Source organism: Chelonia mydas, chromosome 2 (genome assembly GCF_015237465.2).
Source record: "Chelonia mydas isolate rCheMyd1 chromosome 2, rCheMyd1.pri.v2, whole genome shotgun sequence".
NCBI classification, from domain to species: domain Eukaryota; kingdom Metazoa; phylum Chordata; order Testudines; family Cheloniidae; genus Chelonia; species Chelonia mydas.
In genome coordinates this window covers 149,049,604-149,076,679 of record NC_057850.1, presented here as the reverse complement: position 1 = coordinate 149,076,679, position 27,076 = coordinate 149,049,604, and the positions used below count along the sequence as shown (strand labels likewise).

Below are 27,076 nucleotides of genomic sequence, written 5' to 3'. Positions count from 1 at the left end.
TGGGAGGGCCAGGGAGTTGGGATGCACTGGCAGAGCTTGGGGATCCCATGTCACCTTCACCTGAGCCCCCAATCTCTCTCACTTGCCTACCATCCATCCCCAAAACCGTAGTGCAGCCCCAAACCCTTCTCTCCCTTTCCCGCACTTCTCCATCCCCAAAACTTCTCCCATGGGAAGCATTCACATCTTATATTTTCCCAGAAAATACTTTTGATTGTGTTCCCCCCAAAATGAAATTGCCACCCATGACTCACAAATTTGCAGCAACCACCAGTCACTGAGTTCAATACTCCTTATGTCTTAGGTGGGGGTTTTGACGAACTTATCCTTAGTTGTGTTAATTGAAGGGTGAATTCACAGTCATCACGAGGTCTGTGATTCATCCAGTCATTAATCTCAGTTTAACAGAACAAGGCAGCAGAAGAGAACAATTTTGGGGGGATGGCCTGAAACCCCTTGGTCTCACCTTTGGACTGCCTCGTGTTTCCGTGAGGGATACCAAATTTAAAGCAATCTGAGTAACTGGATTTTAGAGCACTTACAAGAGTTGAGTTTAAAGTGCATAAAATGGCCAGGTTGGAAACATTCTAGCCATTTTTCTGTACTCGTGCATGGGCAGTGTAAAAATGTACATTTTCTTAAATACTGTTCTCAATTTGGGTCCCCCAAAGATTTAGTGTGTGCCATGCACTATCTTGGGGAAAACTCAACAGACGTAGACCTTGCACCACATCAATAATATGATTTGTAATATGAGTGCAGGGGTCTGCACTGGATGACCTCTCGAGGTCCCTTCCAGTTCTATGACTTTATGATTCTAGCTCTGGGCAAAAAAAAAAAAAAAAAAAGCACCTAGAAACTTTTTAAAAAATGGCTATTTTCAGGGTTTATGCTTCCAGAACCCCGGCTCAAATTATACAGGCAGCGTTGCAGTGAGAGACAATGCAGAGGCTGGAGTAGCAGTGAAGTTCCCCATTACCCAGTAAAATCGAGCTGAAATCACTAAGAACTGGGCTAAGTGGCAGAACCTCAGAACTCGGCATTGCAGAGGTGGCAGTAAGCAGTGGCAGAGATAACAGTGGCAAGTGGTGGCAGAGATAGCGGCAAACAGCATTAGAGAGAGCAGCAGCGCTGAGCAGTGGCAGAGGTGGCTGCCAGTGGCCAACTGTGGCAGTGGTTGCTGACGGCAGCAGCAGTAGAGGCATTGCTCAGATTTCAGGGTGAGAAGGGCACCCATGTAAATGCATCACTGAATTCTGGGACTTCTGTGACCTCAAACTGTGATGCTGACAAACCAAGTGCTAGCTCTTGCCCAGGCTGCAGGAATTAGCTAAGAACTAAAAAACTCATAGCTGGAGACCAGACCAGGTCACCTATATGTTAGTTTTGTTCAAAATAGGTTAATATATTATTAGACTGTATGAAGTGTTTAAATGCTATGAAATGCTTGTAAATTGCTTCATGCATTAATCTCACTTATAATGTCGGTATTCCATGCTATAAGAAAATACGTAAATTTTGCTTTATAAACTTTGAAAATGTTTGCTCTGAACTTGCGAACTCAGGCATGGGAATTGTCTCTTCTGCCCATTCAGATGGACTATCAAAATTGGATTGACCGTCAAGGAACATCACAATACAAAGGACTGGTTAATGGCCATATCACACCCTGGAAATGCTACGTGCAAGGAAGCATGTCCTGTGGATTTGAAGCTGAATGAAGGAAATAAAACAAAGTGACAGGAAAGTTTTCCATCTCTCTTTGTTGTTTAAATTCTGACAGGGCCAGAGACTCTAAACTGAGCAGAGATCCCCAGGGGTTACCCCTGGGTCCACTTTGAATTGACAGATCATGACAACTCTGTCACTCTTATGGTTTAGATATCTCAGTTGTGCGGATATGTCTGCTTGCTTTAACCTGTAAATAACTCTAATTTCTTTTCTCTAGTTAATAAACCTTTATGTGGTTTATTACAGGATTGGCTATGGGCATTGTCTTCGGTGTAAGATCTAGGGTACCAATTGATCTTTGGGTAAGTGACTGGTCTCTTGGGACAGGAAGCAACCTGAATATTGTAAGATTTTTGGTGTGAGTGACCATTTATCACTAAGTCCAATTTGTCTGGGTGGCAAGATAGACTGGAGAGTCTAAGGCAGCGTTTTTCAAACTTCGGGTTACGACCCAGTACTGGGTTGCGGCGTGTCAGGCACTGGGTCACTCTGATCAGCACTGCCGACCAGGACGTTAAAAGTCCCGTCGGTGGTGCTGCCCAGCTAAGGCAGGCTGGTGCCTACCTGTTTTGATACTGCACTGTGCCCTGGAAGTGGCCAGCAGGGGGTCCGGCTTCTAGGCAGGGGGCCATGGGGCTCTGTGCCAGCCCCGAGCATCGTCCAGGGACTGACTGGGAACTGGCCAATGGGAACAGGGGAGAGGGGAGAAGGGGGAAGGGTCCTGTGGGCGAGAGTCATGCAAAGCTGCTTGCGCGCTTCCACCTAGGAGCCGGACCTGCTGCTGGTCGTTTCCGGGGTGCAGCATGGTCTGCAGTGCCAGGACAGGTGGGAAGTCTGCCTCTGCACCCCAGCTGCGCCGGTGACTGGGAGCCGCCAGAGGTAAGTCCGCATCCCAACCCCGTGCCCCAATCCTCTGCCCTTGTCCTGAGCTCCCCCAAACCTGGAACCCCTTCCTGCACCCAAACCCCTCATCCCCGGCCCTACTCCAGAGCCTACAACCCCAGCCCAGAGCCCTGACCTCTTCCTGGACTGCAACCCCCTGCCCCAGCCCAGAGCCCCCTCCCACACCCTGAACCCCTCATTCCCGGCCTCGCCCTGCAGCCGTCACCCCCGCACACCAACTTTCTACCCCAGCCCTGAGCCCCTCCCACACCCCAAATCCCTCATCCCCAGTTCCACTGGGTCGCAGGCATCAACAATTTTCTTCAACCTGGTTCCCAGAAACAAAGTTTGAAAACCACTGGTCTAAGGGGCCTGTCTGTGACTCCATGGTAAGCCTGTTATTGTGATCCAGGAGTTCACATTTGTTACTGCCTTGGTGAATCTAATTTTAGAACACACCACCAGTTTGGGGTGTCTACCCTGCTTCTTAACAGTCTGCTGTGGTTTGGTATTCTTGCTTGTGAGCCACTGCAGACAGCATGACACAGACAACCAACCGTGAGAGGAGTGCAGCGGAGGGAAAGGGGAGTGGCATGTTAAAGGAACATTTGTCCATTGGACTTTGACACCAGAGGTGGGTAACTGAGGAAAGGGACACTACCCAATGTGCTGTGGGGTGGGTGTTTACTTATAGTTTGAATTGTTGTTGCGATGTCTTCCTAAATTAATGCTGGGTTCCCTTTCAATAAAAGTTTTCTTTTGTGATATGCAGACTCTGTGCTTGCGAGTGGGGAAGTGTTGCCTCTTAGAGGTACTTAGGGGTGGTATTTAGTTTTCCCACGTTACTGGGTGAAGGCTTGAGCCATTTCTGTTTTGCTGTGTTAAGAGAGCCCCGAGAAGATATTGAACCCAGCCCTTGTCCTGCAGACACCACCTCGCAGAGGGGTTACAGGTAATACATTTAAAACAAATTACAAATGTTAGATATTGTCAGTTACAGCAGCAACACAAATAGCAAAACAATAGAATGTATTTCATATTCATTTCTAAATAGCCTTGGCCCGGCAGAGGGAGATGGAGAAATGCTGATATTCTATGATATTCTATGAAATACCAAGTGAAAGTAATTGCTAAATGACAGGTTTCAGAGTAGCAGCTGTGTTAGTCTGTATTCGCAAAAAGAAAAGGAGGACTTGTGGAGCCTTAGAGACTAACAAATTTATTTGAGCATAAGCTTTCATGAGCTACAGCTCACTTCATCAGATGCATTCAGTGGAAAATACAGTGGGGAGATTTATATACATAGAGAATATGAAACAATGGGTGTTACCATACACACTGTAACAAGAGAGTGATCACTTAAGGTGAGCTATTACCAGCAGGAGAGAGGGGGTGGGGGGAACCTTTTGTAGTGATAATCAAGGTGGGCCATTTCCAGCAGTTGACAAGAATGTCTGAGGAACAGTGGGGGTGGAGGGGGGGAATAAACATGGGGAAATAGTTTTACTTTGTGTACAGAGCACAGGCAATTGCATAATGTAACCTGAAGAGAATACAAAGAATTTCCAGCTCTCTGGGAGGTTGTTTTTAAGAAGAAACACTTCATTGCTGGGATACAGCTAACGATGCCCTCCCATGAGTCAGTGTACAATTCCACTGTGTGTACATATGCTCCATAGCAACAGCACATTAGCAAGTGGGGAGGCTCAAGGGAGCTGTTTGTCTGGAGGTTTCCCTTCTCTTACAGAGAAAATTAAATTACATGAAAAAGACTGATGGGCAATAATGAAATGAAAACCTCAGCAGGCACAGTGGGGAATAGGGAGGGATGAGGTGTCTCCAGGGCTCTGGAGTTCTAGCTAGGTTTGCAAGAATTGCTGTAGCAGCTGAGGAATTCAGAGCGCCCGGGAAGACAGCAAACTCAAAAACCTGCTGAGAGAGTAAGCAAGTCTCCCAATTCCCTGTGCCCCAGGCTTCTCTGCAGGACCTGCAACAGAGCTTACAGTAGGAGCTTACGCTCTCCCCAAAAGGGTGAGTTTCTAACTCCAATAATTGCAAATCTGAGCAAGGGATAATGATAGAGACAATCATAAAAACTCTCAGGATAGTTGTCTTAAGGACAAATAGAGAGGGGCTTTTATTGTTTTGCGAACCACCAGCTGGAGTAGTTTTGCAAAACTAAAGCTGCGTGTAGTTTGAATCTAAGTACCATTTTAACTGAATTTGCAAAATCCTGAGATGGAAAGCAATTGGATCAGTGGTTTTGTTTACTGCTAGTCAAAAGTCCCCTGTTCTGTAGTGTTGGATGCTATAAATGGAAAAAACTTGAAGGTGTAGTAAATGTGCACCTTTCTTTTAACATTACAAGGAGAGTTTGTGAACTTCACTGTCCAGCTGTCAGTCATCTTCTATCTCATTGTCTTTGGTTACTTTGTGTGCTGCTGCAGATGGAGGAGGCAGGGGGATGTGTGACTGAATCAGGGGGAGGAGCTGAGTTCAGCCCTGCTACCCCTGAACCTGCACAGCAAGAAGCAGTCCAAGAACCAAGAGAGGCCTTAGCTGTCTCCAAACCTGACACTGAGCTCAGTCCGCCTCTAATCACTATCAACAAAGGTAGGGGAGGAAATAATGGGAAATGCTTTATATTGACACTATCTGGGAAATGGTTTTCTAGGAACAAAAAAAGAGACTCACTATTCAATGGAATTTTTCACTTTAAAACAGGCCCCTACAGCTGTAGGGAAGGTAGGGCCTAAATTAACAAAGGCTCAGAATCACAAAGCTCATGGTGTGAAGCAGGGGTGCTGAAAACCCAGAGGTGCGGCCTAACGAGGCAGTGAAGTTGCGTGGCTTATCCTGGAGAAGAGTGAGACTCCTAGGGAGTCTGGCATGCTGAAGGGGTCCTCCCAGAGACTGTTCCAAAGCTGGGGCCATAGCACCGATCCTGTGGATCCATGACAATATTGTTCAGTTCTTTCAGTTAAATGATAAAGACAATAAGGTGAGGGCTTCTTTAGGAGACAGGAAAAGCAATATTTAGGAGTTATCTAATAACTAGAGCAAAAGAGGAAAGAGCTCAACAAAAATAGGTAGCAACAGATTCATAGGACTACAGATTAGAAAAAAATGTTGACAGATAACTAATACTGTGGGGAAATTGAATATGCTGATGATAAACATTACTGAAAACCTCTAAGGTGTATATATAACAGAATTTCTATGAGAAAGAAAATACATGTGACAAGTTGTTGGTTCATGAACTTGAAGGGGTTCAAAAGCAGTCTCACCGGTTAAAATGATCAGCAAGAGGAAGTTACACATCCTAGTGAAATATGTGTATTTTCCATTGTAATCATAGTAACTTTCATATTCTAGTTATTCCATATGCTGAAGTTATTAAAACATAACTGGAAGTAGGAGGCTTGCCAAAAATATGTGAGATTGATCATGAAAATTTAGATGAAGAAATAACAGAGGAGTCTTAGAGGCAGTAGCAAGTATGAAAAGTGGTGAAATTCCAGGGTCTAACAGCTTTCCAGCTTAATTTTAAAATGTATTTAGAAGGTATTAGTAGGTTCTTTAATGGATATTATTAATACTGCTATGGAAGCATAGCAGGCTGTGACCCTGAGTCTGCTTCTCCCAGCTAGCCCTTTTTAATTATTTCCATCTTGCTCTGTCCTGACTGGCTGCGAAGCCTCTCAAATAAAATTTGAAACAAAAACCTTCACACCAAAATAATCCTTTTCTCCCCAGGCATTTCTGCTGGGGTTCAGTTTTCCTAATGTTCCTCCACAGTTTGGAGGCAGAGTCAGAACAATTCAGTCTCATCCTCCCTTGCCTGGGAGAGTTTAGTTCATAGTCCACAAAGGAAGTCAACAAGCTAGCATTAATACCTGTCCTGAACTCAGAGGTCATCAGCCCTGATCCAGCAATGTACTTAGGCGTGTGCTTAGCTTTAACCATCTGAGTAAATCCATTGTCTTCATTGTCATCACTCATACACTTAAAGGTGAGCACATTCTGGAGTGTTTTGCTAGATCAGGGCTAGAGTTCTCAGCACTTTGCAGGACTGTGACCTTATTACTGTTGTTCCTTTGGCCTGAGCAGTTAACAGATATTCTGGACATTGCTCTGTGTCCCCAGATAGTAAGGTGTGGTTTCACCCATGCTCTGCCCCCAGGCTCCTTTCTGCCTGCTTCCCGCTCGTGGCTGGAGTCCAGTTTCCCTGTGGGGTAGCCCCAGCTTGGGCTGTGCCACCCGCCCTCCTTGTGCTCCTGGGCTGGGTGGGGGTTTTGGCCGTGCCACCCACTCTCCCTTCACTCCAGGGCTGGGGGGCTGCAGCTGTGCTGCCAGCCCTCCCGGTGTTCCTGGGCTGGTGGGGGGAGCTAGCGGCTCCGGTGGGGGGGCTCCGGGCTCCGGTGGGGGGCGTGGAAGGGGCGGGGCCTTGGGTGGAAAGGGTGTGGTAGAGGGCTAGCCTCTCCCACCCGGTGATTCACGTGCTACCCATGGCCATAGGTGCTGACTTCTAATGGCGCTGGTGGGTGCTCGACCCCCCTCTGGCCCCGGCCGTGCCCCGCCCCCTCCCGCCCCTTTCCCAAAGTCCCCGACTCAACTCTGCCCCCTCCCTGCCCCTATTCAACTCATTCCCCAAATCCCCGGCCCTGCCTCTTCCCCGTCTCCTCTCCTGAGCGTGCCACGTTCCCGCTCCTCCCCCTTCCCTCCCAGAGCTTGCTACAGCTGTTTGGCGGTGGCAAGCGCTGGGAGGAGGGGAGGAGCGGGGATGCCTTGTGCTCAGGGGAGGAGGAGGTGAGGCCAGGGGAGGGGCGGGGAGCTTGGCTGCTGGTGGGTGCAGAGCATCCACTAATTTTTCCCTGTGGGTGCTCCAGTCCCAGAGCATTCACGGAATTGGTGCCTATGCCCATGGCAGCTTGTTTCCATTAGGAGAACTCTAAGCCTGCCTTTCCAGCTACCACTCTGCCCCAAGAGCCACATTACCAGAATTTCTCCTGCTTTTTCTTTGCTTTGTGTCTGCTCTCTGGTTCACTATTTACACATGCCCTGATGGACAGCAGCAACCATATCAATCCCTGGACCCGAGTTTGCATTCACTTTAGTCCTTGGGCAACGGCGTTCATTGTTTTAGCTATCACTAAATGAAGGGGCATTTAATCGATCCCTCATTCACCTGAATGGAAGGTGACAAGCATGACCATCAGCTTCGCTGTAGTTTCTGATTGTCCATAGATCAGACATGTTTGCTAGGAGCCTCCCAACGTCCAGCATAACAATATAGTGCTGATTCAGGACCTCAACACCCAAATGTCCTAATAGCCAGACACGCTCACAGACTCTTCCATTCCACAACAGACTCCCTGTCTATTCCAACATACAGCCACCTACCATGCATGCATCCAGTTCTTCACAGTCACACACAAGCTCAGGGCAACTGCACCTGCATTTCCCCTCAGTGGTCCAGCAAAGGCACCCACTCTCAGGCTTCCAGCTCCCCAGCCTTTGCTTTTCGTGGGTGGAGACCTGTGTCCCTGTCTCTCCTGACCAGAGTATCTCTAGGTTGAACAGTTCCTTGTCTTCACTGTGTTATTCCCAGCAAAGAAGAGTCTGCCTAAGCAGGCCTATTTGCCTGTCCCCTCAGTGACAGTACACAGCGTGAGTGCCCACAGTTATAAGTTATCACACAGCTTTTCCTAAGCAAGCATATTTTATTCTTAAGGTAAAAGCACTACAGAGAAAACATATTAAAACAATAAAAGAACCCCTACCCATGCTAATAAGCTTACCGGAGATCATCCTCCATCCTCCCCGGCCAAAGGCTCTGGTCAGAGTGTCAGTCCTTCCAACCGTTCCCTATGAATACCCTCCCCCTGCTGTAGAATGAAGATCTTGTCCATTTTCTGGATCAGATCAAAAGCTCTGAAGCTGTTTAAAACCAGGCTACTTATCCAGAAATCCGCTCTTTGTCTGTTGGTCCCTGGAGAATCCAGTTTGAACAATATATGTGAACCTCTCTAGGAAGGTGGCTTCAAAGGACTGATAACTGAAAGAATTACTTTTGCAGACATCATCCGAGAGCAGTTACATATTATCTCACAATAACACTTGAACATTTACATTTTGAATATTATGGACCCCCAAAGTATTAAACTCAATTCAGTAAGGTTTGTCCAGGATATTGTAGGATATTATTAATTTATCATGTTAAGGTTGTGAGTTAGTGTGACTGTGAGGAAAAGGATTTGCATTGTGGATAATTGTGTTTTGGAAAAGAAAGGAACTTTGTTGTATGGCTGAGGAGTCTGTGTGTGTATTTGTGTGGTAAGGCATGTAAATGGATGTTGATACTGGTTTACCTGGTGATTTCCTTCATTTTGAATAATTGTGTTTAAAGGAAATGCACTTAAGCAACCTCATGTATGGGAATATTACATCAAGGGAGCAGGAAAATCATATTTTTAATATAAGAGATAGAAAGACCATTCAGAACAATAAAGGATGCTCTATCCAGAAACTGGAATTTTTAAAAAAATAGTCAACTTAAAAAAAACAAAGTTCACAGAGTCCTTTTAATTTTTAGAGGGGCACGATTTTAGTTTCTGTCTGTGTTATTTGTCTGGAATCACACAGTACAGGATTCTTTCCCACCAGTGAGATAGAATACTGATGAAGCATCGGTGTATGTTTTTTAAGGATAGCTCTAGGACTGGTAAAAAAAAACTTCTGTCAAAACTGAAACAGAAAATTGGGTTTTTCAACTAAACTACAACTCCCATGAGGCACTATATAGGCATTTTGAATAAAAAATGTTTATTTTCAGCTGCAAGGCTGATAATGTTAGGTTTTCAGCCAGAAGTTTTTAGTTTTTGACTGAATTTTTAAATTTTAATTTTTTGTCAAAATTTTCCATTGGGGAAAAAAGACTGTATTCCAACTTGCTCTAGATAGCACATACTTGATATATTTCAGTATCCTGAACATATATATGACTGCAAAGTGGATTTTATTATTATTTAATATTGGTATTATGATAGCATCCAGAGGCCCAATCAGGACCAGGACTTCATTGTTCTAGATGCTGTACAAATATATATGAAGACACAATCCCTCCCACAGCGAGCTTGCAAGACAAGCGACATACAAAGAGTAGTGGGAGACAGTTACAATTAAATATATACATTTACACATTTTCAATTTTCTTCTAATAATAATTATAAGTAGTCCAGTTCTGCAAACATTACTTTCCTTGAGGAGCGCTGCACTCCAAATTAAAAGTACTGCTCACAGGGTAAGGTACAATTTGAGTAACGGTAGCAAAATCAAGCCCAAAGGCATTGATTTCTTAGAGACGCTGTCACAGAGGTAGGTCTTGAGGAGACAGTAATGGCACTATGGATTAGTTCAGGGAAAGTTTTGCATTCTTCCTGTCAAATACATATGCATGTATTTGTTTGATGTATGATGCAGTGTTACAATTTTTTTCAATTAACATGTAACAAAAAAATCACCAAAATGATTGTGCATGTGGTACTATTCTGTTGTTAAATAGACACTCCCTCAGTTTCACTTGCACCAAGGAAGGGCTCGCGGATCTATAATTCCCAGAATTTTCCTTGGTTCCTTTTCAAAGATAGGAAAGTTGCTATAAAGCATCTGTCATCACTTGTGATTGCTGGTGTTAAAGATGCACTGTATTGCATCTACAGCCAGTTAATATGAATAACTATAGCTTGCCATTTCTTTATCCTAGATGGTGAAGGAAAGGGCCACAGGCGTGGAGGTGCCTTTAAGAAGAAGATCACTGAGCCAGGATCAGCTATAAGAGTGTCATCTTCAACTGCTGCTGTTTCGGCAAGCGATTTCATTTTAAAAGCTCGTCACCTAACTTTTGTCTTTTAACTATCAAAGCTTTTCCTTTACAGATCATTCCTGAAGGGTTCATTGTCAAAATGTAGTTGCTAAATTTGGTACAGACCTGCAAGGTGCTAAGGCCTGGATCCTCAAAGATATTTAGGTGCTTAATTCCCATTGAAATCAATGGGAGTTAGGCACCTGCATACCTTTGAGGATATAGGCCTAAGTGCCTTTCGGATGATGCCGAGTTCCTTCAGCCTGCTGCAGTTGAATGACCAGCAGTTCCTAGGAAGCCCTCATGACATGTGCAGAAGCAGATCTGTTATTTTCTGTGGTTACAATATTTTTATATTTGGTTTCAGTGTCACACACTGGTTCACCCCTTTTCTTTGTCTTCATAGGTTAAAGATAACCTAGGAAGACTTGACTAAGTGTTTCACAAACAAAGCGAAGGAAGCTTACAATATATTCCAGATAATTCAGCTAAGGAGTGTATCCTCATTCTGCTTTCATTCATGATCTGAATAAAAATGTCAATCTGCTGTATACCTTCTCTGTGTCACAATCCTCACTCAGAAAAGAATTTAAAAATATCCTACAGCAGTGGAATTGTCAAAAAACAACAACAACAAAACCTACATCAGATGATATATATAAAATGATACTTGATTAGTCACCTAATAACCATATTAGGAGACAAGGAGGTACTGAATTTCCAGTATTTAATCTATCACAGAGATAATAAACTCTTACTGCAGTGACATTATCTGGAGCGCTGTTTAAGAATGGCACCACTAACTGCTCTAAATTAAACATATATACTCCTGTTATACCTTGCCATTATCACTAATAATTATACATTCAAGTGGTAAGTCTTCTGACTCTTGTTGAATGACATTTGGCTTGAGGGATACTGGAATTGGAACTTTCATCCTTGGCATAGTCTAATACAAAACAACAAAATCTGTTACTGGCATGGAAGTCATAGCTGATACGTTGATAATAGAGATGGCTCATGAATAGAAGAATTCTGTGTGGATCAGAAAAATGCTTCTCTTAGAGGCATAACAATAGATTTGCCCAGTAACTAGTTATTTAGCTCCTCTTCCTGTGGTAAGGGAAATGCTTCTGAGAGGTAGGAAAGGATGCTTAGAAATATCAGGACAGATTTTCTGGTGCAAGACTAAAAGGTAGGGGAAAAGATGGCTTTAGGCCACATCTATGCTCCCCAATTCAGTGACCAAGTGGGGGTCAACCCAATCTCTGAGGTAATTAAGAGCATGCTAACAGCTGCTATAATTTGTGCCTCAGTGTCCTGTACCCCAAGAGCTGTTCCATTAGCTGGAGATTGCTGGAGTAGAAGGACATTGTGGCTGCATCCCATTTTCCCCAGCTATACCTCCTGCACTGGGAACAGGGAGGAGGGGAGTTGTAAGAGCCACTAAGGCAGCCCCATACCACACAAGCAGTCTCCTGCAGATGAAGGGAATGCTCTGGTTGGTGGTTAAGATGGCTGTATGACTGCTTTATGCCAGAGGATCCTACAAACCAAGGACCTGGCTCATTGGAATGAATCTTTATTTTTCATTTTTCTATGAGATGTATATTTCTTCTTATAAAATTGGTAAAGATTTGCTATTTATTCCAAAATTTCTTCTTCACCATGTGCTTTCCTCCTTATTATATAGATCTGAAGATTGTTTAAAAATCCTTTGTCTGTGTGGGCTTTTCTCTTTCCATTTCTATTACAGTCCTTCTCTGAGCTACATCTGAAAGCCCAATTAAACATGTTCCAGGGAGAAAGGAGAGTGAGGATGATGGTGATTTTGCTGTGGAGCTGTTTGTTTGTTTCTGTTGAGTAACACTCTTGCAATGGTAGTTCACAGTGCTGACAGTAGAGATGGGCATGGACCAAAAGCTGAGAAATGAACACTTAGAGGTTTGGAAGCTGGATTCCCAGAGTTCAGCATCTATGGATTAGGTCCAGTTTTGACATATGTTTTTATTGTGAATTTAGGTCTGAATACACCTCTATTTCTGGGGTGCAGATGTGAAGTTTTAATTGTACTGGCCCTATAATGTGTAATATTTTTGGCTTGGTGAGTTCCCTAGAACTGATGTTCCTCTCTTTTTTTTTTTATTTAACTTTTTAATGGTATTTTCTTGTACAATGTTGTAGATATCAATCTATGCAACTGTTTGAATTACTGTAAAATAAGAACTTAAAAAACTTTTTAAAATGTGTTAAGAAGCATTTCACTAAGCCAAGTAATGTACCTTCCATCAAATCTCCCTGTTTAAAGAATTTTTGAAACTGTCTTAAAAAGCAACAACATATGCTGCTTAAATGTTAAATGAGAAAAAGGGTGCTGAAAAATAATATATTTTCTAAAACATTTTTATCTTCTAGCCAAATGGGAAGAAAAATGTAGTGCTGTCCAGTGAAGCTAAGAAAGAATTGGCCAAGCAGGCCAAAGTCACCAAGGAGGAGAGAAGAGCTCGGTTAGACGACAGACACAAGTATTTGATATTAAGATTAGCAGATGGGATAGGCTTAAATGAACAGGAAGTAGAGGACTTTGTTATTTCTGATGAAAAGGTAATACTTATTTTGTATGTATTAAATGCTTCCTAAATTGCCATACATCAGATTTTTCTCAGAATATTTTATAATTAACTAGCACTATAATTTTGTTTTAGTTTCAGCTTGTAGGAGAATTTTTTGCAGAGAGCGGACTTAAAAAGTTACTTTTCTTTTACCAAGATGCATGGCAGGTATGTTTCTAGCATTACTGTTGCAAATAGCAAAGTTAGATTAAAGCATTTTTGAAAGGCAATTTCATATTTATCAGAAAATCTTAAAGAGCATTCTCTTGCGTATACATTTGTATTTTCAAACCATAGGTCTAATTCTGCTCCCTCTGAAGTCACTGGCAAAATCCCCATTGACTTCAGTGGGAACTGGAGCAGCCTCTCTTGATATGGTATGGTATGGTTTGATTCTTAATCTCAGTAGAAAACAGAAGACTCAGAAATGGCCAAAAGAGGAAGTTATCAAGATTTCAAAAGGGATTGACTGTTCACTTTGGCAAACTGTTTACTATGGTAAACTGTTCACTATGATAAGGCACTCAAAAACTAGGGGAACTAATTGTGAAAACAGGAGACTTGGACCAACTATTTCGTTCTTCCCCTCTGGTCTGAACCATGCCCAGCTCTAGTGACAGTGACAAAAGAGTAGAAAAAATGAAAAATGTATCAGTTCCTGCTAAATCACAATGGCCCCCATGTTCTTCTCTATTACGTACTATGGAGGGGAGCAAAGAAGCAGACTAAAGTAGTGGAGAGAGAGGGAATGGTGCCCTGTACCATGTTTCTCCCTCCCTGGATGCTTATTAAAGCTCCCCCATTAATAGAGAGGGCCAAATCCCTAACCCCTACTAAGGTGATTTGGTGATGCCAGAGTGGCACAAAGGGACCTTAAAATTGCCCTAAAGGGGTAGCTGAGGATTCCTCCAGCTTACACTGGTTTTCCCCAAGTCCCTTCTGGTCCCCCAATACAGGGAGTATGTTGAGACCAGCTGGAGGCAAGAGGAAGCATTTGGGACTGTGAAGGGGAGAACTGGAATGTGATGCACTCCCTGTCAAAGGGAATGGTCCCTTGGGGATTGTTTTGGCTGATGTAAGTTAGAACAGCCCTGTTGCTGCTCTGACTGGTTCTGAAGACTGATTTGACCACTGTTACCCCAGGATCAATGGAGCTGTGAAGGTAACTTAGCCTCCTTTGCCTCCTCACCACCTCAGCTGCATTCTGTTCACCTGGTGCAGTGTGTAGGTTTGCAGGGGTTGTTTTTGGGCAGCAAGAATGGTGATGGGGAGCAGTCACAATCTGGCACTACCTGGGGGTCTGGTGGATTTCAGAGCAGAAATCTACACAGCAGTAAATTTTGGTCAGACCTTTGTGCTTCTCCCCTTCTTCAGAAGGACAGGAAAGTAGTGTGTGCTAGCACAGTAAAGGTAGACAGTGACAGCACGGCTTGTGTGAGAGCTAAAGTTTTCAGAAGGAGGGATGCAAATGTTCCCTTACACTTTCTCCAAGATCCACAAGGTTGGGCACTAAATTCTCCATGGATCCAGCAGATGTGTAAAGGTTCAGAGCTGTGCTCTCTGCTCTTTCCATGTGGCTTTGAATGATTTGTTCCAATGAAGGAGGCTTGCCTATGAAACATTGCAAGCTAAGTTTTCTGACATTTCCCCCCTCCTCCTCTGAGATTTTCTGTGAGAGGGGAACTTTAAAACCAATTTCAGGAGGCTTTGATTGTGTACTCGTTGTTCAGATAAAACTGAGCCAAGCATTAGGTCTAGAGCTATGGATTCATCTCTGATTCAGAATAAACTATAGTTATAGTTCATACATTTAATTACATAATGATTAATAGTTTCTATGGAATTTTTATTTTAGTAACATCTTATTTATAATTTAATTGGCAGCAAAAGTCAAATGTTCCTTTGAGGACAGATGGGTCTTCCCCAAGTTCACTTTTGCGGAAGAAGTTATTTATTACCATGGGTTCTACCGAGGTATGATCCATTTATTCCTTATATTAAATTTGTGAATGCTTTCACGATGGAAAATGTGGTATACTGGTAAGTGCTAAATATTATGCAATGTTAAAATAGCTTTATATAATTGTTAGATATACCAACATCTCCATAATTGCAAATTCTCCCACCAGATTATAAACTGAGACAGGAATTCTACAGGAAAGCTGACTTTGAAGGCAATGATGTTTAACAGGTTTCAGAGCTCATTGTCAGGAGGAGAGCTGGTCAAATAATTCATTGTTAATAGTATTGTAAGTGTTGGAAGTTTTTTTTAAACAAGTGCTTTTAATTCATGAATTATATTTTTCACTATTCCGTCATTTCTAGTTTAGAGGTGGAACCCACAATAAAAAGAGATTTTTGTTCTTTAAAATGTACATATTTTTTGAGAATGTATATTTTAAAGGATAAAATTTTTTTATATTCTTCCAACAAAATAATTTTAGTTTTGATTCTCTTCTATTCTATATAGGGAATATCTCCCCCATCACTGTAATATCGGAGCGTCTTCTAGTAGTGCACTAAGTGACATTTGGGCTCAGGCTCCGAATAGCAGTTGTGGAGGTAAACAACTTAATTAGTTTTAAGACAGCTGAACAAATTAATGAATGCAGTTTTGTGATGAGGTTGCTTGTGATGGTGGGGAGCAAGGTTCAACAGCTCTGGAGCTCACTTCTAAATTATATCTTATGTTCCTAAAGCTCATGCTTCAGGGTTTCAGCCTGCCACTAGCAGGAGTCAGGAAAGAATCACCCCAATGTATTCTGAGAGAGGTTTTTTATCTTTTTCTTCTGCAGCACCAGGGATGGCCACAGCTGGAGATGGGACATTGGGTGGGGTAGGCCAGGGCTCTGAGGTGGCACCGAGTATTCTCTCTCTCAGATGCTTGGCTGGCTGATTCTTGCTCATATGCTCACTGTCTAACTGATCACCAGATGTGAGTCAGGAAGGAATTTCCCCCCAGATCAGATTGGCAGTGATCTTGGGGAGGGGAGGGAGGTTGTATTTGTCTTCAGTGTGTGGGTGCAAGTCACTTGGCAGAAGTATCTGGATATATCTCCTTTAACTATTTCCCTGCCATTGTGGGGGCCTTGAGTACTGGTGCATCTCAGTCCCCCCATTCTCTGTCTGTGGCACATAATTGTGGGTTGTAATACCTGCCTCTCGTTTCGATTGTTGAGTTTAGTCTGTGGGTGCTGGGTGGTGTTGGTGGTCTGTGATATACACGAGGTCAGACTAGAATATCTAATGGTCCTGTTTGACCTTAAACTCTATGACTTTGTCAGCAGGGTCCACATGATCATGTAGTGCACAGCAGGTTAGTGTGGGGTAGATTTACACTCCGGCTTGTTGCAAACTAAGTGTTTGTGTAGACAAGCCCTCAGAAAAGGCATGTTAAAAAAGAGTGTCTTGCACTTGGAGCACTCAGTGGTGAGGTTTGTGATGATCTTTAATTCCTGGGGAACTATATTTCTGGACTTGGAGTACTGAAAGCACCAATTTCTTTGCTCAGCGATTAGAGAATTCTGCTGAACCAGCCCTTCCTGATGGAACTAGAAGAAAGCTCAAAAGTTTCATGAAAACCATTGGTGGCTTGGTGCTAACAAAGCTGTCGTTTCATACTGACTCAATTATGTTGTACAAATGTAAGGTTATATTTCTAGAACTGATGCCTATATTAGATTACACTTTTGTGTATATATTTTGCAGTGTTTAACAATACAATATGGGAATATGGCCTTATTAGCCCTTATACTTTCTCCGCCGTGTAAATAAGCATTTGTTTAATACAGGTGAAAGCTATATACTGAAAAGTCAAAACTTGAATTCTATCAATTTAAGATTTGTGTAGAGAATTCTGATAAATGTGAAAGTATTTAGCTCTGTGTATTGAAAGTGGTATATTTTTATCCATGCAATGCTATGTGCAGGCCACCAGCTTGTAGAGAAGTCTAAACCATGAAAGCTCAGCCTCTTGCACAGATGAGCTTTACCTTATTGCAGAAAGTCCTGCTGTGCCTAAGGAGTTGAGTAATGGTCCTCGTCCCGGAGCTTTAGCAATCTTTTAGATATGCTGTGCCCTGGCCATTGAGTGCCTTCAAGATAAGGACAGAGACCTTGGCTTAACGTTTTATGGGAAGCCAGGGTAGAGTGCTAAGGACAGGTGTGATGGCCTGTGTTGCTGAGGAGATGCACTGCAGTGTTCTCTACTAGTTGGAGTTTCCTAATGGATGATGATTTCATGCCCACAGGGCTGGCCTTAGGGCTGGGCAAACGGGGCCCACGCCCAGGGGGCTGTAGCCAGGAGGTTGCCACAAGGGGCTTGAGCTTCCCTGGATGGCTGTGGCCAGACTCCTGTCTTCTCCGGCCCCTCCCCTGTGCTGGGCTGGCGGGCTTCTCCCGCCCCCCTGGCCTCTCCCTCACTCTCTCCTCAGCCAGCCAGCTGAGGGCTCCGGCTCTGCCCCAGCCCCGGGGAGCCCAGAGCGGCACAACCGGGGCTGGTCACTGGCAGCACGGCCCACTGCTTGCTGGCCAGAGCGGAGCCGAGTCCCTCCCTGCCTGCGGCCCTGCACTGCTCGGTCTCTGGCGGGTCCAGCCAGGCTGGGGCCAGGAGGAGCGAAACTTCCACATGAGTGGTGTGGGGGTGGGGAGCTGGGAGGCAGGGGGGGCTTAAAATGACAGTGTGCTCACTGTCTCGCAAACTTCCCTAACACACACACAGAGGCTCTCACACCCACATACACACTGTCTCTCACAGTCCCCCAACACAGAGTGTGTGTGTGTGTGTGAGAGACAGTCTCACACTCCTGAACATACACACTGGCTCTCACACAGTCACACACACACACACACACACACACACACACACTGTCTACCTCACACAGACTGGCTCTCATACCCCATACACTCTGCCTCTCTCAGTCCCCCAACACAGATTGTCACACACACACACAGAGTCTCACACTCCCCAACACACACTCTGTCACACAGTCCCACAACACACACACACAGGCTCTCTGTCTCTCTCTCTCATACACATACACACTCTGTCACCCATCCACACACACATACTTGTTTTATTATTGTTGTTATTACTGCTTGGTACTTCCTGTCAAAATGCTTGTGGTGAGCCAGGAGTGGCTAGGGGACTGCAGGAGGGCCACGGGCTCTGACATGATGCAGCCCCCATGTGACAGTGCAAAGCCTGCCTTGAGCCACAGGCCAAGCGCCAGGCACCACAAGCCACGGCAGCAGTACAGAAGTAAGTGTGGCAATACACCATATACCATGCCACCCTTACTTCTGCGCTTCTGCTGACAGTGGTCTAGGAATTTGCTAGTTGTAGCAGTTACGCATTGTGAGGTTATCTGATTAAAACATGACCATGTAGATCATTGTTGCAACCACTGTTATATATTTGCAACAAATCTTGTACAAAATGTGGCACGTATGAAAAGGTTATGGTTTGGTGAATATGTTTATGCTATTCGTATGCATGTATCATTTTTGTGTTTGAAGTTATGAGTATTGGCTCTATACCTGTATTTCAAATGTTTGCTCCTGGGGTAACACCCACAAGGTAGTTACCCAGCACATCTTAAAGGGACTAGTCAAACTAAGTGGCTCATCAAGGGAGACTTAACTCACAGTGGACCATGGGAGACACCCATCTACATTGAATGGACTTTCCTGTGGACATTCCATATGAAGTATATGTAATGGCCCAGAGGTGATGGGGTGGGAGGTTGGGGGAGGAGCCCAGGCAGCCTGTAGGAGCAAAGGGTGATGGTGGGAGGTGGAGGGTGGGCACCAAAATACAAGTTTGCCAAGGGCACCATTTCCACTAAGGCCAGCCCTGCATGCCCAGATATATTGTATTGCTGCAGTCCAGCTGAAAGGTAGCAAAGGCATATAAGCTAAGGTCATGAGTATGGGGTGGACTCCAACTGGAGATTCATAGAAAGCATTACCCATGGATGCTGCTTTGTGAGAACTTAGGGTCAGTGAAGAAACAAGAACACTCAAACTGTGGATTAAATTGTCCAATTATGGATCTGTCCTTTAACCAAAGGTGACTGCATTATGGCTGCAAACTTTCAAAGTGCTTTCCTCAACTCACCATATGAAAAGGAGGGAGGGAGAAAGAACAGAAGGGAGAGAAAGGAGTGAAAACATCCCTAGAATCCAAAACCTTTCTAGAAAACTGAAGTTTTTTGTTTCCAAAAAACTTTAACAAAATGTCATGTAAATTGTAATGGAACAAAATTTTCATTCAAATTTTCTGACTGGAAAATAAAACATTTGGACAAAAATCAATATTTTCTTGCGGAATTTTTTTTCACAAAACCACATTTTCTGACAGAAAAAACTTTTTTGTGCAAATATTTTTGACCATCTCTAGTTGCATATGTCTGTATGGTGTCTAGCACAGTCAGGCTCTCATCTTTGACTGGGGTTCCTAAGTATTACCATAATATAAATAAATAATAAAGAGAAACATGAAGCACAGAATTTTATTCAGATTTATAAGATTTTCATTTTATTTGTAAGCTCATTTAGCTATAGATACTTGTAATTTATCCGAGTGTTGTCTGAGAAACTGATAGTGCAGTTTGCCCATGGTTCTAATCCACCAGGAAGGAAAAAGCTGATGTTAGACATTTAAAAATGTATTTGGATTGAAAAAAATACGCTTTTAGGGATTTTTTAAAATTAAACAAATGGAAGGAAAGAATATTCCAAAATGGTTCATTCTGGCCTAAAAATACAATGAATCTATGAAAGTACTTGAAATGCTTGAAAATTGAACTTTTCCTCAGGTATGTTCAATGAATTAATGCCAGCTGAGAAACAAAGCTGAGTGATTGATATTTGAGAACCAGTTATTTGCCTATAAATGTACAGTAGTTTCAGGAAATAGTTTGTTAAATATTTTTTTGAGTAATTTAGTTTTTGTCTCTTTCCAATTTGTTGAGTATATTATTTTTACTTGTATGTGTATTATATCTGTCTTTTTTACAGGGCTTAACAGGAACTTGTGCATTTTTTCTAAGGACTACAGATAAAGCAATAACTACTGCAAATATCTCTCAGGTCAGGCAAAAATCAGATAATGTTTACAGCTTGCTTAAAATTTTGGATTTGATCCTACAAACCTTTACTCACACAACTAGTCTCAATGGAGTCAGATAAAGCAGCAGGGAGTATTTGCATGAAAAGGGCTACTTGGATATGTTAGGATGTTCCTTTATGATCTGGAAAAATATTTACAGCCTGGCAGTGTTCTGATGTGAATAATTATGCAGGTAGCTATTCACAGGATTTATGATGAACATCAGCAAAGGTGTAATGACCCATTGTATGAGTAACATTCCCTTATTTTCCTAAGTGAAAATGTAAAATTCAATAGAGAAATGTTTAAGGGCCTAAATCTGCAGACTTTACTCATATGACTAATTCTTACTCGTGCAAGTAACCCAAATAAAGTAAATGGGGCTGATCACATGAGTAAGGGTTGTGAGATGAGGCCTAAGTCCAGAATCATAATCAGAGGATTAAGGAAGGATACTTGGGATTCAGGCCCAGACGTCAAAGCCATGGTGAGCAAACTTTTTGGCCTGAGGGCCACATCTGGGTATAGAAATTGTATGGCTGGCCATGAATGCTCATGAAATTGGGGGTTGGGGTGTGGGAGCAGATGACGGCTCTGGCTGGGGATGCAGGCTCTGGAGTGGGGCCAGAAATGAGGAGTTGAGGGTGCAGGAGGGGGCTCGGGGCTGGGGCAAGAGGTTGGGGTGCAGGCTCTGGGGTGGGGTTAGGGATGAAGGGTTTGGGGTGCATTTAGAAAGGAAAAATCAAATGCGGAAATACTGAATGGGTATAACTGGCTAAGTGCTAGTAAAGCTGGAAAGGGTCTGGGGATTCACAAATTGAATATGAGTCAACAGTATGATGCCGGTATGAAAAAACCTAGTATCATTCTGGGGTGTATTAACGGACGTGCCGTGTGTAAGTTATGCAAGGTAATTGTCCTTTTCTACTCAGTGCTGCTGAGACCTCAGATCCAGAATATCATGCCCAGTTTTGGGCACCACTCTTTAGAAAAGGTGTGGATAAACTGGAGAGATCCCAGAGGAGAGCAATAAAAATGATAAAAGATGCTTAGAAAACCTGACCTATGAGGGAAGGTTAAAAAAGCTGGACATGTTTAATGTTGAGAAAAGAAGACTGAGGGGAGGATCCGATAGCCTTCAAATATGTTAAGGCTTGGTATAAAGAGGATGAGGATTGATTGTTCTCCATGTTGGCTGAAGATAGAACAAGAAGTAATGGACTTAATCTGCACCAAGGGAGAATTACATTAGCTATTAGGAAAAATGTTCTAACTATAAGGGAGTTAAGCTCTGGAATAGGCTTCCAAGGGAAGTTGTGGAATCCCCATCAATGGAGGATTTCATCAACAGGTTGGGCAACACCTGCCAGGGATGGTTTAGGTTTACTTAGTCTTGCCTTAGCAAAGGGGGCTGGACTTGATGACCTTTTGAGGTCCCTTCCAGCCCTACATTTCTATGATAAAAATATAATTTTACAGTACTGTATTTTTAATTACAGGGGGTAATTACAGGGGGTCGTCAGGGCTTGATGCCGATCCAGGAGACGGAGGTGACTGAGAGCTTGGGTGACGGAGAGCGAGTCATAGACGAAGTGGTTGGCTCTGGTTCAGCTTGAGAAGTTGTAGGCTCATCTGCTGCTGGTCGTTTTCTCTTGAAAAATATGGTGATCGGCAACTGTCGCTGTTGTCTGTTGAGCTGCTCAAACATTTCTTGATACGGTCTCAAATCGTCCGTAATACTACATGTGATTTTGAGGCTTCGTTCCATAGAGAGATCGTATTCAGAAATTAAATCATTCAAGTGTTTCGCTGCTTGGAACACTTCAGCAAATTTATGAAGATTCCAACTTGCTGGCTCTTCCTGTTCGTCATCATCATTGTCATCTTCTGTAAACGATTTTATCAGTTCCTCTAACTCTTCGTTAGTTAATGTTTCTCTATGGCTTTCAATTAATTCTTCAATTTCTTCCTCAAGGATGTTGACGAAGCCATCACCACTCACTTGCCTGGCCACCTGAACAATGTGTTTCACTTCTTTGTCAATGGTTGGGAAACCCTTAAAATCATTCACACATTCTTTCCATAGGTTTCGCCAACAAGCATTGACTGTTTCAGGTTTGACTGCATCCATTGCCGGTTTAATATAAGTGATACAATTGGCAATGTTGAAGGACTTACAACACTCCATCACATTAAGATTGGGATCAGCATCCATAGTGCTACGTATCCATGAGAACGTAAGCCTCATGTATGTGGCCTTGAAACAGCGAATCACGCCTTGGTTGAGAGGTTGGAGGATGGAGGTGGTATTGGGGGGGAGAAAGACGACTTCAAGGTTGTTATGTGCAAACTGGAGTGCCGCAGGGTGACCAGGAGCATTGTCTACGATCAGCAACCCTTTAAAGTCAAGTCCTTTCTCTTCGAGGTACCGCTTGACCTCCGGAATGAAACACTTGTGGAACCAATCCAGAATAATGCTGCTGTCAGCCAAGCCTTTTTATTTGATTGCCAGAACACAGGCAGGAGATTTTTGTTCTTGCCTTTTAAGGCATAGGGATTTGCAACCCTGTAGAGCAAGCCCGGCTTTATTAAATGCCCAGCCACATTGCCACAAAACAACACAGTCACACGGTCTTTAGCTGCTTTGAAGCCAAGGGCTGGTCTTTCTGATTTTGAAATGTAAGTGCAGTTGGGCATTTTTTTCCAGAGGAGCCCAGTCCCATTAGCATTAAAAACTTATTCCGGAAGATAGCCCTTTTCTTCTATGATTTTCTTTTAATTGTTTGGGCTAGGCTTTTGCTGCCTCTTCATTGGCAGATGCAGCTTCATAAGTAGTCTGCACATTTTTGAGGTTGAAGCAGTTCCTAAAACTGTTAAGCCAACCTTTGCTGGCTTTGAATTCCTTCTCATCAGAAGGCTGTTCCTCTTCGGCGGGAGGTTTGAACAGCGCGTAGAGGCTAAGAGCCTTTTCTCGCAACATGTTGCCATTGATAGGCACACATTTACGGTTCATGTCTTCGAGCCATAAGTTTAATGCCTTTTCAGTCTTCACTAAAGTCTTATCATGCACCTGGCTCATCACCTGCGCAGTTAGTGGAGCACTTGATGCCACGGCTAGATGAATTTCTTTCCCTCGAATCTTGATGGCATGGATGCTAGATTTATTGAGGCCATATTTACGCGCCACATTGGAGACCGACATACCATCTCTCAATAAGTCCAGTACAGCCAGTTTTTCCTCCAGCGTTGGAACAGATCACTGTTTCTTCGGTTGAGCACCAGATGAAGTAGTTGGCTTGCGTTTAGGCGCCATATTATATAAAAATATGTATCTTTAAACACTAGAATCACATTCAGCGCGGCGAGATGCTCACACTATGAGAGGCATGCAGGAACTGAGACCGACTGAGGGAACAGCAGATTCACGTCTCCCATCTCACGCTCACTCCGGGGCATACACCCATTGAGTGGAATGGTGGGCGGAATCGCCCACACTATTTATAGATATCTTCTTCTTTTTTTTTTTTTTTTTTGCTGAGTGCGTATAGTTGAATTCGCGTAAGTTAAATGCGCTTATGATGCCACTCACCTGTATTAATTTCTGTTCAGTAGTGGTTTATAATCTTCCTTCCTTCCTCTGCCTCCTCCCCTGGATGGAGTAAAGACCAATGTGATGGTCTCAGCCACCTGGATCCGGCACTGCAGTGCCTCCCTGCTGGACTCCTTTTCCTCCACTTAGGTATGGCAGAGCTATCCTGCAAACACCAGGCTAAATCTAAGCAGTGTTTCCTGTGTGAGGCAGCTTTTAGAAGATCTACAGAGGGTTTACTAAGCTCTGCCTGTTCTCAGCCAGCCGACCCTCACACTGCCAGAGCACAGAGCTTAGAGTCAGACAGGCATGTCAGGTCCCCATCCTGCCCTGAGGAACAGTGACTCCACCATGAAAAAGCCTGATCGGGAGCCTCTGAGCTTTTGGTCAGGGAAAATATGGACAAGGAAGACACTATCCGGGCAGCTCACTGGGTAAGTCCTGCAACAGACCTGGCTGGAGGGGGAAAATGTCACTGAAAGGACCCAAGGTCTCCCCCAGATACTGAAGTGGGTCCTTGACTCCCTCAGGAACGAAGCATGGCTCCTAATCTGCTCCTCTTCCTCCCACTGTGAATCAGGAGATTCTCATTGTACTCAGGGATAAGTGCTGCAAACCCCAGAGACTCTGCATCACAAAAAGGAAAAACAAATGTGTCCTTCCCAAGGCAGCAATTCGTATTGTTAAATGAACATGTGAGGTGAAGATCAGGGGTTAAACCCCCTTTCCTTTGCCTTCCCTCCAGAAGGAGTGTTTTCTGGGGCTTTTCTCCTATGCACAGGCTCTCACAGTGCACTGAATAAGGCTCACCAGCCTTTGCCCCCTGCAGTATGTCTGGGTTTGCAGAAAAGCCTGGCCCTCTTGTGCAGCCCTGCCTCAGTCTGCAGCATAATTGGAACTGTGCCTGGTTGGCTCTCAACCCAAGGATCCTCTCTGTCACAGACAAGGGTTCGGGTTTAGGCAGCAGTGGAAGGGGATTTGTGCCTTGAGATCAGCCATAAACCTTTGCTCTGCCAAGGAAAAGGGCTGAGTCTGAAAGGCAGGGAAAGGTCTCTATCTTGCTGATCACCCCATATCTGCTCCACAGGATGGCTTGACAAGCAAAAGGAGTATTTGAGGCGATATCTGACCAGAACAGAGGCACATGCGGACTCTGTTCCCAGGGCCGTCCTTACCCATATGCAAAGTACGCAGCTGTGTAGGACACCAGGAAATTTGGGGCACCACATTGCCCCAGATTTCCTGGTGCCCTACACAGCTGCGTGCTGCTCCAGTGGCCAGCCTAATACCCCGGGGGCAGCTGAGCCGCCCAGGATAGCTGCCCCCGCCCCTGCTTCACCTCTTCTCCGTGGCCCCTGCTCTGGCTGAGCCCCACCCCCACTCCACCCCTTCCCAAAGCTCCCATCCCTGCCTCTTCCCACCCCTGCTTCTCCCCAGCCCCGCCCCCACTCCACCCCTTCCCTTGAGCTACATCCCGGGGGACTGCAGCAAGGGTCAGGCATGCCCTGCACTCACCGGGTGGCAGGAAGTGTAGTGTCCCGCCCCAGCCTGCTCTGCTCCGCCGACTCCCAACTGCACCCCTGGTGAGTGCGGGGGGGGCTCCGCTGCCGGCTCATGCTGGGTGGCGATTTCCTCCCTGTCCCTGAAGCCTGCTCTTGCCCCCCCCCATGGTGGGGCTGTGTAGGGCCCCAAAATGTCTAAGGATAGCCCTGTCCGTTCCCACAAAGGTGCACCATCATGGGATTATAGATCATGGGATTATAATCCCTTCCTATGTTCAAAATGATCCTGATTTACTGAGTAAAGTCCTGAGCAGTACTAGGTTGTTTCTGCAGTACTTACTTGCATGCTAACCAGACTGAGGGAACAGGCAGGCAGCCTTTCAGGCTCCCAGAGATATCTAGCAAACTACTTACACAATTGAGGTATTTGGTCCATTACCCCTCCTTGGTTGGGTGGTCTTGAGGTCATGTTGAATAGCATACTACCTCTCCCCTGTAAAAAGCCAGGGGAAGTACCACAGATGCACTGCCAACCCCCTCCACAAAACTGTCCCTGCTCTTACAAGACAGGGTGCCAGTGTTCTGCAAGGAACTCATTAATATTAATAAAACATCTTCTCTTTCAAGCATTATTAAATACACCGTTTCACATAGATGCCCCCTTGAGAACCATCATAACATCCAAATGAGGCCATCTGATTAAAACCAAATGTTAAACTAAAACCTCATATAAAACCAAAGAAATGGTATAAGTTTGAGTAGCCTAATGTTGGTACAGCTATAGCTCTACAAGTGAAAGACACAGTCACATCCTCAGAAAGGGACTTCCTGCCAAAATGCCTATAGACCATCAAACTGATGCCACACTGCACAGCAATTTCAAAGCTTCAGTTAAAGTTTTGCAGAGCAAAGGTTTTTCATATATTCAGTAAGGAAAGCCCACTTGGTGTAAGCAAGTGGCTCATCATCTAGCGTTATGATCCTGGCTTAGAGTGAGACATCTTAGGTTCTGTCCTGGTCAAATCCTTGATGTGATTTGTGATGTGCAATGGTTTCCAACTTGATGGGTACAAAGAAGCCATGTTACACTCAGGACAGCAATCAGTCATCCTAAACAGATACCTTTTGCATCCAAACTTACAGGTGAGGGACCATTTGGGGAAACATCAGTAACTGAGAGTGCACAGAGACTTCAGTCTTCGTTATCAATGCCAGCAGAGCAATCCATTGGTCTCTACCAACACCAATGGTATCCAAGAAGGGACTCTTCCCCTGGCAGAGCGAAAAATCAGGAGCAGAAGTTTCCAAAGAAATCTAAATATATTTTCCTCCAGAACAAAAAAATTGTCAGCATGACAAAGACAAAGAGCATTTGTGAATGAGAGCTCACAATTCCTGTACAAGACTCTTCCTTCTTATCCATCCTTTGCACCTAGAGCCTTAAGAAATAGCTGGTAGTAATCACAGCAAGGGACAGGTCACAATTTACACACTTCTACTCCATGTATAGACAACATAACAGTCAGTAGCCTGTCCTGAGAAACAGACCCATTCATTACTGGGCAGCTGCTGTAAAGGATTTGTAGCTACCACTTCTTCAAAATCAAGAAGAGATTTTGATCCCAATGCTGAGAGTTGCTCAGAGGAGTCAAAACAGACGAGAATCTGGCCATAATTTTACCACGATGGTAGAGATTAACAAAGAACCAAAACTTCATTGCATCAGTCATTTCAGGGCCGTGGTCATTCATAGCCAATTGTGTTCAATGGCTAGGATTGCTCATA

At 44.1% G+C, this 27,076-nt stretch overlaps 1 protein-coding gene across 1 annotated transcript in view; it reads left to right on the top strand.

Moving 5' to 3' along the window:
• Positions 1-4,317: 4,317 nt before the first annotated feature.
• Positions 4,318-27,076, top strand: part of LOC102935007 (dynein axonemal heavy chain 5) — a 275,261-nt gene continuing 252,502 nt past the window's right edge. The window contains 7 exon segments of the mRNA XM_043540319.1: positions 4,318-4,644; positions 5,061-5,226; positions 10,379-10,479; positions 12,893-13,081; positions 13,183-13,257; positions 14,974-15,063; positions 20,110-20,181. Coding sequence (XP_043396254.1) covers positions 5,061-5,226; positions 10,379-10,479; positions 12,893-13,081; positions 13,183-13,257; positions 14,974-15,063; positions 20,110-20,181 — 693 coding nt within the window. The 5' untranslated portion in view covers positions 4,318-4,644.